The 12,777-nt window shown below is 48.3% G+C and overlaps 4 protein-coding genes across 4 annotated transcripts; 3 read left to right on the top strand and 1 right to left on the bottom strand.

Annotated features, from left to right (window-relative positions):
• Nucleotides 1–1,289: 1,289 nt before the first annotated feature.
• Nucleotides 1,290–1,856, top strand: EPUS_04871 (uncharacterized protein; the record flags this gene model as incomplete). Its single annotated transcript, XM_007789428.1, has 1 exon — nt 1,290–1,856. One exon carries the CDS (start codon nt 1,290–1,292, stop codon nt 1,854–1,856), a length of 567 nt encoding a protein of 188 aa, XP_007787618.1.
• A 1,480-nt stretch (nt 1,857–3,336) lies between these two features.
• Nucleotides 3,337–5,247, top strand: EPUS_04870 (uncharacterized protein; the record flags this gene model as incomplete). The annotated part of the gene is made up of 3 exons (XM_007789427.1): nt 3,337–3,645; nt 3,700–4,502; nt 4,590–5,247. The coding sequence occupies 3 exons, from the start codon at nt 3,337–3,339 to the stop codon at nt 5,245–5,247; spliced, it is 1,770 nt and encodes a 589-aa protein (XP_007787617.1).
• A 382-nt stretch (nt 5,248–5,629) lies between these two features.
• On the bottom strand, nt 5,630–7,328 carry EPUS_04869 (uncharacterized protein; the record flags this gene model as incomplete). Its single annotated transcript, XM_007789426.1, has 4 exons — nt 5,630–5,737; nt 6,356–6,701; nt 6,755–7,106; nt 7,211–7,328. The coding sequence occupies 4 exons, from the start codon at nt 7,326–7,328 to the stop codon at nt 5,630–5,632; spliced, it is 924 nt and encodes a 307-aa protein (XP_007787616.1).
• A 3,552-nt stretch (nt 7,329–10,880) lies between these two features.
• Nucleotides 10,881–11,651, top strand: EPUS_04868 (uncharacterized protein; the record flags this gene model as incomplete). The annotated part of the gene is made up of 1 exon (XM_007789425.1): nt 10,881–11,651. The coding sequence occupies one exon, from the start codon at nt 10,881–10,883 to the stop codon at nt 11,649–11,651; it is 771 nt and encodes a 256-aa protein (XP_007787615.1).
• Between the last annotated feature and the right edge of the window lie 1,126 nt (nt 11,652–12,777).

Here is a 12,777-nt window from a genome sequence, read left to right as displayed (position 1 = left end):
GCCGTCGCTGTTGCTGTTGCTGAAGTGGAATGTTCGTGCGGCGTCGTAGTCTCGTCGTCGAGTTGGGTCGGAGAGAGTGTAGTAGGCGTCGTTGATCTGCTGGAACTTCTTGGTCCGGGCAGGCCGCTCGGGGGAGTCGGAGGGGACGCGGTCAGGGTGCGATTTTAGAGCGGCTTTTTTGTAGGCGTCGCGGATCTGTTGGGCCGTTGCGGTTGAGGGGATGGAGAGGATGGCGTAGTAGTCTGGGGGGTTGGATGCCATCTTGGAGTAGGAAAATAAGGTAGGGAGGGAGGGGAGGACTGGGGTTGTGGTAGCCTGGAAACCGGATGGGAAACTTCAATGGCAAGCGAGGGTCCAGATAGTGTGCAGTCTTGGATGTAAGTGCTTGTTAAATTTAAGACACGGGTTGTGCACCAACGGAAGCAGTAATGTACAGGATAGAGGGATTGTATGGATACAGAGAAGAGTGAGTGCTGGACACCTGGAGGGAGTACAGGCACCAATTGAGAGGCAGCCTCGAGATGACATCAATCAGCCACCCTGGCTTCTACCTGACACTTGGAACTAAACTGGAAAAAGATACGTAGTAAGCACTTTTGGATCTGTAGGGGTTCCACGCTAAGTTACTCGATAAATGTTTAGTAATGTGAGTGGCCCAGAAGTGTAAGACCATCCGCACAGGCCCTGGAAACCTTAACCAAAGTTCCTCTCTCTAGTTAAAGCTTTCTAGACATCTCTCCTACTCATTTATTCCTAAAGTAGATATTTTATAATCCAGAAGATGGAAAGAGACTCATCCTAAAGTCATTTTACAAAAATAATCATTCAAGTATGTAAGGATTCAAGGCTCATGCAGGAAATCAGAAGTTCAATTACTCTGATTAAATCTCGAGTGTTGCACTTCTGGACCCGTTGCGGTTCTAGACCAATTAAGTTAGTTAATAGTACCTTTCCCAGCCCACAGTTTATCCAGAGCGGTCAATCCTTTCTTCAAGTCAACCAACAAGTATTGTTGGTTGCAGACGTTGACTTGGCTACTTCCATCATAACCTGCGCCCCGTGTCAACCCCGCCAGTTGTAACTCACTTAGGCTGCGGAGTGAGAAGACTCATTGCAGAGCTTGGATCTCTCAACTCCTACTACACTATATCTTAACGGCAGATCTATTTTGCGTACAGGATCTCGGTATCAGGGCGAGCCCCTCAGCCCACTCTACATCCTACGGAAACCATATTCTTGAGGAGGACGTTGTACAGCATCATACACCCAAAACCGCTCTACCTTTCGAGATGGGCTTCTGGAACGATGGCTTCTCGTCCCGGCCTCGATCACGCTCTCGTTCTCGCTCCCGCGACCGGCGCCATTCTTCATCATCTAAACACTATGCCTCGAAGCCCGTATACGCACGATCCTCCTCCTCCTTTTTCGGTCTCCCCAACACTTCCACCGCCTCTCACCATTCCACCTCATCCAAAAGATATTACTCCTCTTCTCGCGCTCAACCAAGAAGCAACTACTCCAACCGGCTCATGAGCCGTCTCCGCCGTTTCATCCGCGACTTATATTACTATATGCGCCGGCACCCGTTGAAGGTCTTCGTTCTCGTCATTATGCCTTTGCTTACTGGTGGGGTCCTGACAAAGATACTTGCGCAATTTGGTGTGAGGTTGCCACGGGGTCTGGAGGAACTGGTCGGTGGTCGAAGGAGAGGAGGTATGGGCGGCTTTCAGAGCGAAAGATACTATGCCAGGGGCGGAGCGAGGGATTTTGGAAGTGGGTCGAATCTGCCGGGCATGGGAGGAGGAATTGGAGAGAATCTGGGGGGGCTGTTGAAGGTGGCTAAGATGTTTATGTGAAAAAAAAAACCAGGTTGAATAAGAGCTATGGTAATGGGAAGGTCTGGCAGTTCGAACATGGAATGCACTTTGATATCATTCGGTAGTCATTACTTGGGGCAAAAGCTAGCAGAGGAAGCTTGTAGAAGCTTGGTTCTTCTGCATCCTTCATTCAGGGCAATAACAACGGCTGTACTCCGTACTGCCTATTCACCCAAGCGCAGTAGCAGTACTGCACAACTGGCACAAATGCACTAGTTGTCCTTGATAAATGGTCAAGGGTCAAATTACCCTTGCAACTTGGTCGGCGTCTCGGCAATGGGTCACTCGGGAACACTCCCCCAGCTGCGGGACGAAATTCATCCGATTGGGTTCAGGCTAATATCCCTTCGGCTGAACGTGTATTCCACCCTCAAGCGAGCAAAGAACCATGTGATCCTACTCGTACTCGTGATATTTTGGCAACGTGGAAACCAATGATACTTATTAGCAGAAGCACCAGGTATGGGTCACTCCGGTAAGAAGTCAAGGTTGCTCGAGCACATGTCGTACTACGTATGCTGTCATCTCTTGAAAGCTTGAGCCGTTTGCAGCTAATTGCCCGATCGAGTAAGCCAGCTACCAAGCTACCGTGTTTTCCCAAAATCAATATTTTAAACGGAAGTAAGCAAGGATACATCAACTAACTACTGCGAAGGGTGGTTCGAAACCACAAGCGCTGTCCTTTTGATGGAGTGGTTGATGTGTCCTCTTCTGTGGCCACTTGGCTTTGTTCCGGCTGCCATAGGGCTGATGATGTGCACAAATACAGCATAATGACCTATTGCACAAATCGAGTATTGCATATGATTTGGCCGAAGAAAGAGTGCCAAAAGTACTGGCAGTCTGATCTTTCAGGCTAGAGCATGCCAGTATGCACAATAGTCAGGACTGTCGAGAGTTAAACGCTGCAACCATACTTCCGTGTGCATGGTAGCTATCCCCATCCGTGTCCTCATCTCCTCTCCGGGAGCAATGATTGGTAAACAAAGATTGTTGCCTGGAATGTGGGTATGGGTGGGAGGCTTGTCATCAAAGGGGTCGGTGACCCGGCACAACGTCTTTCCGCTTGGTCCATCGTTAAAGTCTTCCTGTTCAAGAAAAACCAAGATCCCCGTCCAAAGTCAACGGACCCTTGGCAATCATGCCCTCATCACATCGTTCTTTTAGACTTTCCAGAAGTCTGTCTGCATGTCATATGTAAAGCTTCCACTTCGCTCCTTTCACATTTCTTTAGTAATTCTCCGTGGTGGAAATTCCAAGATACCTTTTGATAATCTATAATTTCGCTTCGTAGACTATCTTTACGTTCTTTGTTACGCTTGCATACTAGAAGTGTTCCATCCATCCGTTGCCAAACACAATCTTCTCTACCTAGGCATCTGAGTATCTGTGCTGCTGAACCGCAGCAACCTGTAACCGATTGACGTTTTCAATTTCCTCCAGACCGCACCCTCCCAACATGCTTTTCAAAAAGAGCAAACCCGCAGAGGCGGCAGATCCTTCACTGGCGAAGTCAGAAGCTACCCCTGTCGCGCCGAGCGAGAATGTCTCCATCTCGGAGCTATCCCAAGAAAAGGAAAAGGAAGTCTCTCCAGACTCAAGATCGCTCAGCTCAGCAAACTCGAAACGAAACATGGAACCTACAGGATCAGATGAAGCCAAAGCGCTGGATGAAGTAGATGAGGAGGAAGAGATCATCTATCCGACAGGCGCAAAATTGGCCTTCATCACTTTTGCTCTCTGCCTGTCGGTCTTCCTCATGGCACTGGTATGTACAGCATTTTTGAAACTGGGATGGGATAACAGATTGACTCAAAGTTAGGACAACACGATCATCGCAACCGCCATACCGCGAATCACAGACGTTTTTAAAGCGCTTGACGACGTGGGATGGTACGGGAGCTCATATCTTTTGACTAGTTGTGCATTCACTCTACTTTGGGGAAAGCTCTACACCTTTTTCTCTCTCAAATGGGGATACCTGATCGCTATCTTCATCTTCGAGGTCGGCTCGGTCATCTGCGGTGCTGCCCCAAGCTCCGTCGCCTTGATCATCGGACGTGCCGTTGCTGGTGTGGGTGCTGCCGGTATCTTTACCGGAGCCTTGATCATCATCGCCTACACCGTACCCCTGATCAAACGACCCATCTACACTGGCATCATTGGGGCCATGTACGGCATTGCGTCGGTGGCGGGACCGCTCCTGGGAGGAGCTTTCACCGACCACGTCAGCTGGAGGTGGTGCTTCTACATCAACTTGCCCATTGGAGCAATTACCATCGTTGTCATCGGCCTCTTCTTCAAATCCCCCAACCGCAAGACCCAGTCCGAAAAGACCTGGAGAGAGAAGCTCGAATCGATGGATCCTATCGGAACAGCCGTCTTCATTCCAGCCATTGTCTGCTGTCTGCTTGCCCTGCAATGGGGCGGCACCATGTACCCGTGGTCAAATGCACGAATCATCGCTCTATTTGTTCTGTTCGGCATCCTAACCGCCGTCTTTATCGGTATTCAATTCTGGAAAGGAGATAATGCCACCATTCCGCCTCGCATCATGAAGCAGAGGACAATGGCTGCATCGGCTTGGTTCGCAACCTGCCTTGGTGCCGCTTTCTTCATTTTCATGTAAGTCTCCTCCCTCCCTCCCACACTCGCCATCTGTCCTCTTACCATTCAAATACTTTTTTACTAACATTCCCTTTTTCCTTCCAGATTCTACCTTCCCATCTGGTTCCAAGCCATCAAATCTGTCTCCGCCACTACCTCCGGAATCATGTGTCTCCCCCTCGTCCTTGCCTTGGTCTTAATGTCCATTCTCGGCGGCGCCGGCGTAACAGCAGTAGGCTACTACACGCCTTTCTTCATCGTATCCACCATCCTCCAATCCATCGGCGCGGGGCTCTTGACCACCTTCACCGTCAACACTTCCTCCTCGAAATGGATCGGCTACCAAATCATCTACGGCTTCGGCGTCGGACTGGCCATGCAACAACCTTTAATCGCAGTTCAGACTGTGCTTCCCATCGCGGACATACCCGTCGGTACCGCGCTGATTATGTTCACACAGACGTTCGGCGGAGCCCTCTTCGTCAGCGTGGGCCAGAATGTTTTTCAGAATCGCCTGATGTCGGGCTTGCTGCAGGAGGCGAGAGGGTTCGATCCCTCTGCGATTCTGAGGTTGGGCGCCACGACGCTGAAGACGGCCATTCCGCCCGAGTATCTGCCCGGTGTGTTGGTGGCGTATAATCGCGCGTTGACTCAAACGTGGTATGTCAGTGTGGCCATGGCTTGTTTGACGGGGATCGGGGCGGCAAGTCTGGAGTGGAAGAGTGTGAAAGGGAAGAAGATCGAGACGGGTATGGCTGCTTGAGGGGCCCTGTTTCCTTCTCTCCGGCTTTTGGCTCTTTTTGTTCCGTACAGCGTGGCATCGTTGAGACGGCCGTTTGTGGGATCGAGTATGCAAGTATCTGATAGGTTGGACGGGGAGAGGCTTGCCAGATAGATACCCAGGTCGGTTCGCTGACATTATTTTTGAGCGCTGGAGTTTGCGTGGAGACAGCCATCCATCACTGAATCCCTACTCGGTTTTAAGTCCTTAATCCACCATTTTCCCGCTGTGTAAACCAATCTCTCGTTAGAGGCGTCATCTCTGATTCTCTGGTTCACTAGCTTGTCCCAAAGCTGAGCTACTTTTTGAGCCTCTATCTCTGCCATGATCTCCTCGCCAAAAGTTCGACAAAAAGAGCAATCACTTATGCAGCTAACTGCGTTTGGAGCATGGCCCAGATAAAGAAACCCAGCCTTGTTGGCCTCTTTCTTACCCTTTCTTTCGTCCATAAGGCGAATTTCATGCCAACGGCCTGGGTAAGCCTTCGAAAATCCCCAGTCAGCAATCGCCTTCACCAAGGATAGCCCTATTAACCCCAGTGATGAAGATTTGCAATGGCTGGACATGATATCAGGCATGGCTGAAATCAGCTTCTCTCTTGCTGTTAAAGGTGTCACATAGCCACGCTGATACGCCGACGGGATAATGTACGTCTTCAATAACCCCTTCTCTTGGTTTATTGTAGCGATCACGGGTCCAGCTCGGCAGAGACAAATAGGTCCATCCGTGTAACTGCGACTGGTCTTGGGTTTGGAGAGTGGTATGTCCAAGCTTCCAAGTGTATCTCGCAATTCACTGTCAAGTTGATCCAGAAACTCTTTGCCCTTGCCTCTAACGTTGTATTCGATGAGAAACACAAGGGCGTCATTATATCCTTTCCCCAATATAGCTACCTTTACGAATGTTGACCAAGACTTGATTTTATAGTTGAGCATTGTAATCCAATCCAGCTCTTCGCCTTCGTAAGGCGCTAGCGGGCTGGCATGTGCAGCCAAGGTCGTGCAATTGTCTGCCAATCTATAAACATCTTGTTCCTTAATTCCCAGGAAGGTGTTAGAGTACCCTGCTTGAGATTATCGTCTTCGCGTACGTCATGCAATCCATCACGACACGGACTCGCATCTCTTGATGTCAAGTTGTCCTCATCAGAATCCTCGATACCTTCAATTTCATCTTGGAAGAAAGAATCAGTCAATACATCACCCGAATAGTATTGGCGTAAGATCATCAGAACACGGGTCTGGTTGGTTTTGAGTTGTGACGGATCACCTGAGCACAGATCCCGAAGCTTTTTCCGCAGCTGACGCCAAGACTCCATCTCTTCACTTGTTTGTGATTGTGCAGTCCAGAAAGTGTGCACTGACTGTTGGTCATCGACTGGGAAATGCTCTTCGATCGTCCGGCGTATCAATTGTCCCAGGTGAGCCTGAGATGAACTAAGAAAGAGATCAGATCATTAGAAGGATGAGCAGATTCTGTGATTGCGTACATTGTTGTGTTAAAGTAGTTGATACTAGCCACTCGCGGTCTAAGTTTGTTCATCAATTCTGCAAGCCGTTGCAACAAGCCTCGATTCACTAGTTCTGTAGGAAGCATGTTCGATGCGTCCAAGCCAGATTTCAACTGCTGCAGACCTTCAACAATCTTGCGACTCTGGGACAGGTGCCTTGCAAGGACGTCCTGCTGAGCTTGGTCCAAGTGGCCATTATTGAGGAAGCCTTCTGCTTGTTCAAACCCAGATAGTAGGTCTTTCAATTCTCCGGCGACGTCCTTAAAAGCGTCATCCGAGGATTGGCAAAGGTTATAGAAGGCCTCAGCACTAGGCAAAAAGGAGTTCAATGCTAATGGACATGATCAGTCAGTGATTCTTTACTTGCAGAGAGATTGCACCCGCTCGATATACGGAAGAGAACCGTAATAAGAATCCCATGCGGAAGGAGCTTACTCAGATTGATAACATCCCTTCCGGCAGTGGTATCACCCTGAATCACAGTGCTGCCCACTGCATTAATCACGCCGGACCAAACTCGATGAGAAGAGGGATCTGAAGAGACGCCAGACATCCTTAAAGATGGTATGGCACCGCCTTCCCCTCATGTGTATATGCAGGCCATGGTCACGACTTGTAAGTTGGGAGAAGCTGGGAGTTGCGTGGCTCGGTGAATATCGGTGGCAAGAATTTTAGTAAATGGGTGGGGCTAAAAGTCCCGGGTCTCAGCTGAACGAGGCTGAAACCTCATCTCTTACTGGTGCGAGCTTAGGAAGTACATGAACAAGCACTTTGTCCAATCATGAAGACATATCCAGGTCTGTTCTGGTTGCATAAATGTTGGTTAGGATATCTAGAAAACGTCGCTGAAAGTTGGACAGTACTTGTGAAATACACTCTTAATGTCCCGACTATTGGCGATGAAGAACAGGATGCCATCTTGAAGATGCAGCTTTTCCTAATAGCGTAACTACGTCTACAGGAAATGTGTTCATCTCTTCTTGGAAAAAGCTTCATACTCCGTAATTCACGAGGAAATGGATTAAACCGTAACCAGACATTGTTCCAGCGGTTTCACGGGTGGAGAAACTTTGTTCCTAGATCTGGAAGAGCACATCTTGTTCAATGGTCCAAATCAAACATCAAACATCAGTTTAACTAACAGACATAATCGACGGTGGAAGTAGCAGTGGTACCTTTCACCCCGCCTGCTTCCATATTTGGGACACAATCATTGTTCTCTAGGTCAGAACGAGTGGCAAGTTTCAGGGTCTCAATGAGAACATTTGCAAAGAGGCTGTTGGCCTGATTATAGCAAACCGTGTACCAAAGAGCGCACTGAATTTGCATTTCATATTGATCCAAGGGCTAGGCATTATCCTGCTCACACTGCTCCTGCGTACGTCTTTTAAAGTTTGTTGTTGACATCATCCCCCTCGCATCCAGATATCTTACAGCCAAAGGTAAATCCATTACGAACCCGCAGTGCAGGTAACATTGGGAGCTGAAGCAGCAGGAGCACCCTCAGACACAATAGATGTATGTGAGCGGTGAAGCTGTGAGCCCCTTCTGGGCGACTGAAGCTCATAGTAACCGGAAGTGAACGAACTCGGCTCTGGTGAGTCCAGAACAGCAACAATCATTCGATGTGTCAGAATCCCTGCGCATACGATACGTATCTGTTACGTATTAGCAGGATGATACAGGGGTCCCCGCATGCGAAACGCACGAAACGCTCTTGTAACTTTTACGCCCTGTTATTTATGGCAGTGAGCATTGCTATACGAATTGAACGCCAAATGCTGTTTCTGAGCTGTTGCAGTAATGCGCTTCTATAGCTATTAGTGTGAGCAAATGCTCCTCTTGATAGGAGTAACTCAATCAATTCAATTGGTATCTCCGTACGCTATTTGCTACATCCTCTAACACGATGCACCGGATTCAAGATCGAACCAATATTCGAAGAGCTCACAGTTTGTGTCTCATGAAGCAGAACACAGTACCAGGTCTGTCCGTCAACAAACGCGGTGGCCAGTTAATGGCCAGCCACAGACTTCCTTATTGACATCAATGTCTCTACCACGAGTCTCTTGCTGATTTGACGAGGCGTTTAGGTCAGTCATGGTCGTACCTGGACGTCCTCTGGTAACTAATGGAACCGCGGTTGTTGGTATACCAGGTAAGAAATTCATGCTTTCAGGCCCTCTCAAGCAGTTCCAATATTCTTGACACTCATCATCAGCTGATATATTTGGCTCCTCCGGAGACCAATATCTGCAATCACTTATCTGACCATCGGCAGCTGGACGTGACTGGCGTATCTCTACTGTTCCATCCTGTCAGGGAAGACAAACGATGACGGATTACCACTACAGACCGATGTACGCCACGCGTATCCAGTGCATCCAGCAAGATATATGAGTGAACGAGAGTATATCGAGATCCTTGGCTGGGAGCCATGACAGCTATATGATAGTTGTTTGGAAATGGTCCCTTTCGAGGATCTCTGCCCATACTTTTATCTCATGGATTAATCGTCATCTCAGGCAATCAGCAATACGGATCTGTGCGCACTGGGCTGGAAGGACGGTGAAAAGTATACCGAGCTGCTGTCAGAAGAGTATTGGTATCCCGGACATCCTATGAAGCTGGGGGACTTCTGTGCTTGCTGGAACATAAAGCCCAGGTTTTTGAGTGTATCTGCAAAGCACAGTGGCTGTACTTCAGCTCAGAGGTGCTTGGGGCACGAGTTGGTAGCCAAAGTGGTAGCCAAAGCGTACGTTGGCTGAATGGAGGTTTCTTCATGTGGATTGTCAATTGCTTAGTTAGGACGCTTCTAACCCTGGCGTTGTCCCAATCAGGGCGTCGTCCTGACCTAAGCCTCGTCCCAATCTAGGCGCCACCCCAATCAGAATACTATTTCAAAAGCCCTTATTCTTCTTCTCGTGCCCCGGGGGTCCTTCGTATCTATGGAAAAATCCATCGAAATCCTACTTGAAATTCCCTAAATCCCACACAGCTTTACTCATTCCTAATCGGTAAAAGTCCAACCACAATTTTACAGTATAATGGAGCACTCCAGCATATCACACCTCGACTGATGATTCAAACATCTGTCAATTTGGACGAAAATTCTACAGTTTTATGCTGGGAACATAGTGCACCACTCTGGCCCCTGCTGTGATGTTTAGAAGGGGCTTCTTATTCATAGAATATGCATGGGTCATGCACGATTTCAAATTAAACCCTTTCAAGATTCTTCCGCAACAGATTGCAGGTGGGGCGTTGACGGAGATGCTGAGTCTGCTGCTGCCGCACCGTAGAAAAATTGGTCTAGCACGTGTGATGCTGGGCCAGAGGCAGCGTGTGGATGATATGGTGCGCGGAGGACCCATCTACGAGGCGGCCTTACATTTTTGATGTCTGTCTTCATTCAATTGATCAAGTGGAGGGACGACTCCTCTCTCTCCCTCGCAGCATGATCATCATACATATAACTCGGATACTCCATCCCCCTAACCTTACGCCCACCACGCAAAAGTAGACCCCGATCCATACACTGCCTTCTACTCCATCAGTGATATTAGAATATGTCGAATGTACAAGCGCTCCGATTGGTTGATTTCTGTCGGCAGATTCTGCCATGTAATCTCCGATGAACTCTCTTTCTACAGATTTCGTCGAGATAGAATCAACATCATCGATTTCTATGCTGCAGGAGACGCCCCAATAGTGCTCAATAGATTTTTTTGGCAACCGAACAGTAGCCTGACTCTCAAGGAAACCTACAGCTTTCATTTTTCTGAGCCTTTGCCATCAAAACGATGCCGGCCACAATACTCTCATTGCCTCAAGAGCTTCTCGTCCTCTGTTTTCTTGCTTTAGATTCCGTGGCAGGTGAGTTGAAAGCTTGGTCAAATGTACTGCAAGGGCGTCATGCACGGTGATTGATGACTTTGATTTATGGCACCATTACCCTCATGTACAGGATATGAAAAAGTCATGCATGTCCTCTCCCTCAAAACCATCGAATTCTTCAAGCAGAGCTCCAGCTGGTTCTAATTAAGATTGTGGCCCAGACGTAGTTCGCTTCCACAAGACCTGTCATCTTCTCCATCAATCATACATGTCTCACTACCAAATCATTCTCGATTCTGTGCTTCAAAGTCAGATTGAATGCTACGATGACGCACGAAGGCTGGGTATGAATGCCCTCTGCTCAAAGGACATTACACTAATTCAAAGCTCGGACTGTGAAGCTCAATTACAGAAAGAAGACACGCCCCAGGGTCTCCTTGCTATCGCCCGTAAAGCGGATCTTGTCGTTAACTCTGCAGCATCTCATTTCAAGTGTCGTGCCCCGATCCACCTCGGTGATCCTACTCGTCTACCACAGGACCTCCCGCCATGTGAAATTCATTTCCCGACTGCTGATACAGGTCTAGTGCTCTTTCGCCATGAGGTCACTCGTATCCGGAAGAGTTGGTTCTTCCTGAATCTCATCGAATATACGTATCGCCAGAATCCCGAGGCCGAAGTGACAAAAGACGAGTTTCTCCGCTCGCTACATGAGGAAGTCACACGAATGCCTACAATTCAGATATTCATCTTGAAGGATATGCTGTTGGGTCTAGCTAGAGATCTGAATTCATTAACCGCTGGGAGACAACCTAGAGCCAGGGACCCACTTGAGCCATGCCTATTTAACGTGTTATCGCCAGAATGGACTCAGACTTGCAGCTTCTTGAGGGAGATTTATGAGTCAAGACCGAGCGAGGAGAAGGATCAACTTGACAACTTCCTGCACGGCCCGTGCGATGTTTGTTTTATAAGAAGAGATTATTTGAACAATACCTGCAAAGGAAGAGAGAAAGGAAAGGATATCTGGGAGGTGTAGAATATGGTCAACCAGCTTTAATTGTCTATTGCCGAACTTATAATATTTGTGAGTCAAGGAGGTTCCTGGTTTAGAATTGGCCTATATACAATCATCAAAACTGATCTCATCGAGTGCCCGTTCCTTTTCTAGACCTGAGCGGTTGCTGCTTAATCTGAACCGAGAGATTGAGGTACGCCTGAAGTCGCCTGAGCGAACAGTGAAAGGACCCAATTCTGGCCCCACCACCTCGGCTACTAAGAGGAGTTGCAATCCGTGCTCAGCCCAGTCTACTTCAGCGCATAGGCAACGCCCTTCAAGGTAATATAGAATATGTAATTAGTAGGTCTATTGATGGGCGGCGAAGGAAGCATTGATCTAGTTAGACTTTAGGCGCGACCCGTAGCCCGTGTTTGTACGGAGTACTTCAAACTAGTCTCTTCTTCAGACCTTCGGACTGACAGCATACAGCCAGCAACCACTATTCAATAGTTGTTTCGTGATGTAATGCTTTGCGGCACCTGTAAATCTCTAAAAATGTCCTCAAAAGATTTTATAATCCAAGCTAACAAGGACCAAGACTCATTCGAGCACATCCACGACCTAGGTTCTCTTCAGCTGATTCGCGAGAAGTCAAGCCTTTGTACACTGTGCCATCTCGTTGTCGAAGCCATCGGTGGATCACATCCACCCTTCAGCCAGCAAGACAAAGACATCCAGTGTCAGCTCTATTGGCAAGAAGATGGCTTCTTCTGGGGTCGAGATGGGCCCGAAGTGCGTTGTCTCCGGGTCAGACCTCAGCCGTGGCCACCGTCCTTCAACGAGTTCAATCGACTGATCCCTCTCGCTAACGATGTTCCTAACTCGGAAGGTCTTTTCTTCGGGTGAGAAATCAAGGATACACCAATAAACGTTAAACGCATCAAGAAGTGGATGGAGCTTTGCCAAAAATGGCACAAGGAAGATTGTGAGCAGCTTCTAGTGTCGCTAATTGGGAATTTTCGTCGAATTTTAGAATGATTGACGCATGGGATCGATGTATTGTTCCAGCACGTCCAGGCTGTAAGTTTCTTGTATTGAGTTGCGTATGGGGTCCGGTAAAAGTATTCAAACTTAGGTGCGGAATCCAAGAGAGCAGCTTAAGTGA

The sequence above is a fragment of the Endocarpon pusillum genome (genome assembly GCF_000464535.1).
Source record: "Endocarpon pusillum Z07020 unplaced genomic scaffold C741571, whole genome shotgun sequence".
NCBI lineage: Eukaryota > Fungi > Ascomycota > Eurotiomycetes > Verrucariales > Verrucariaceae > Endocarpon > Endocarpon pusillum.
Note: the sequence above shows the minus strand (reverse complement) of the source record. Positions and strands in the feature narration are given on the sequence as shown.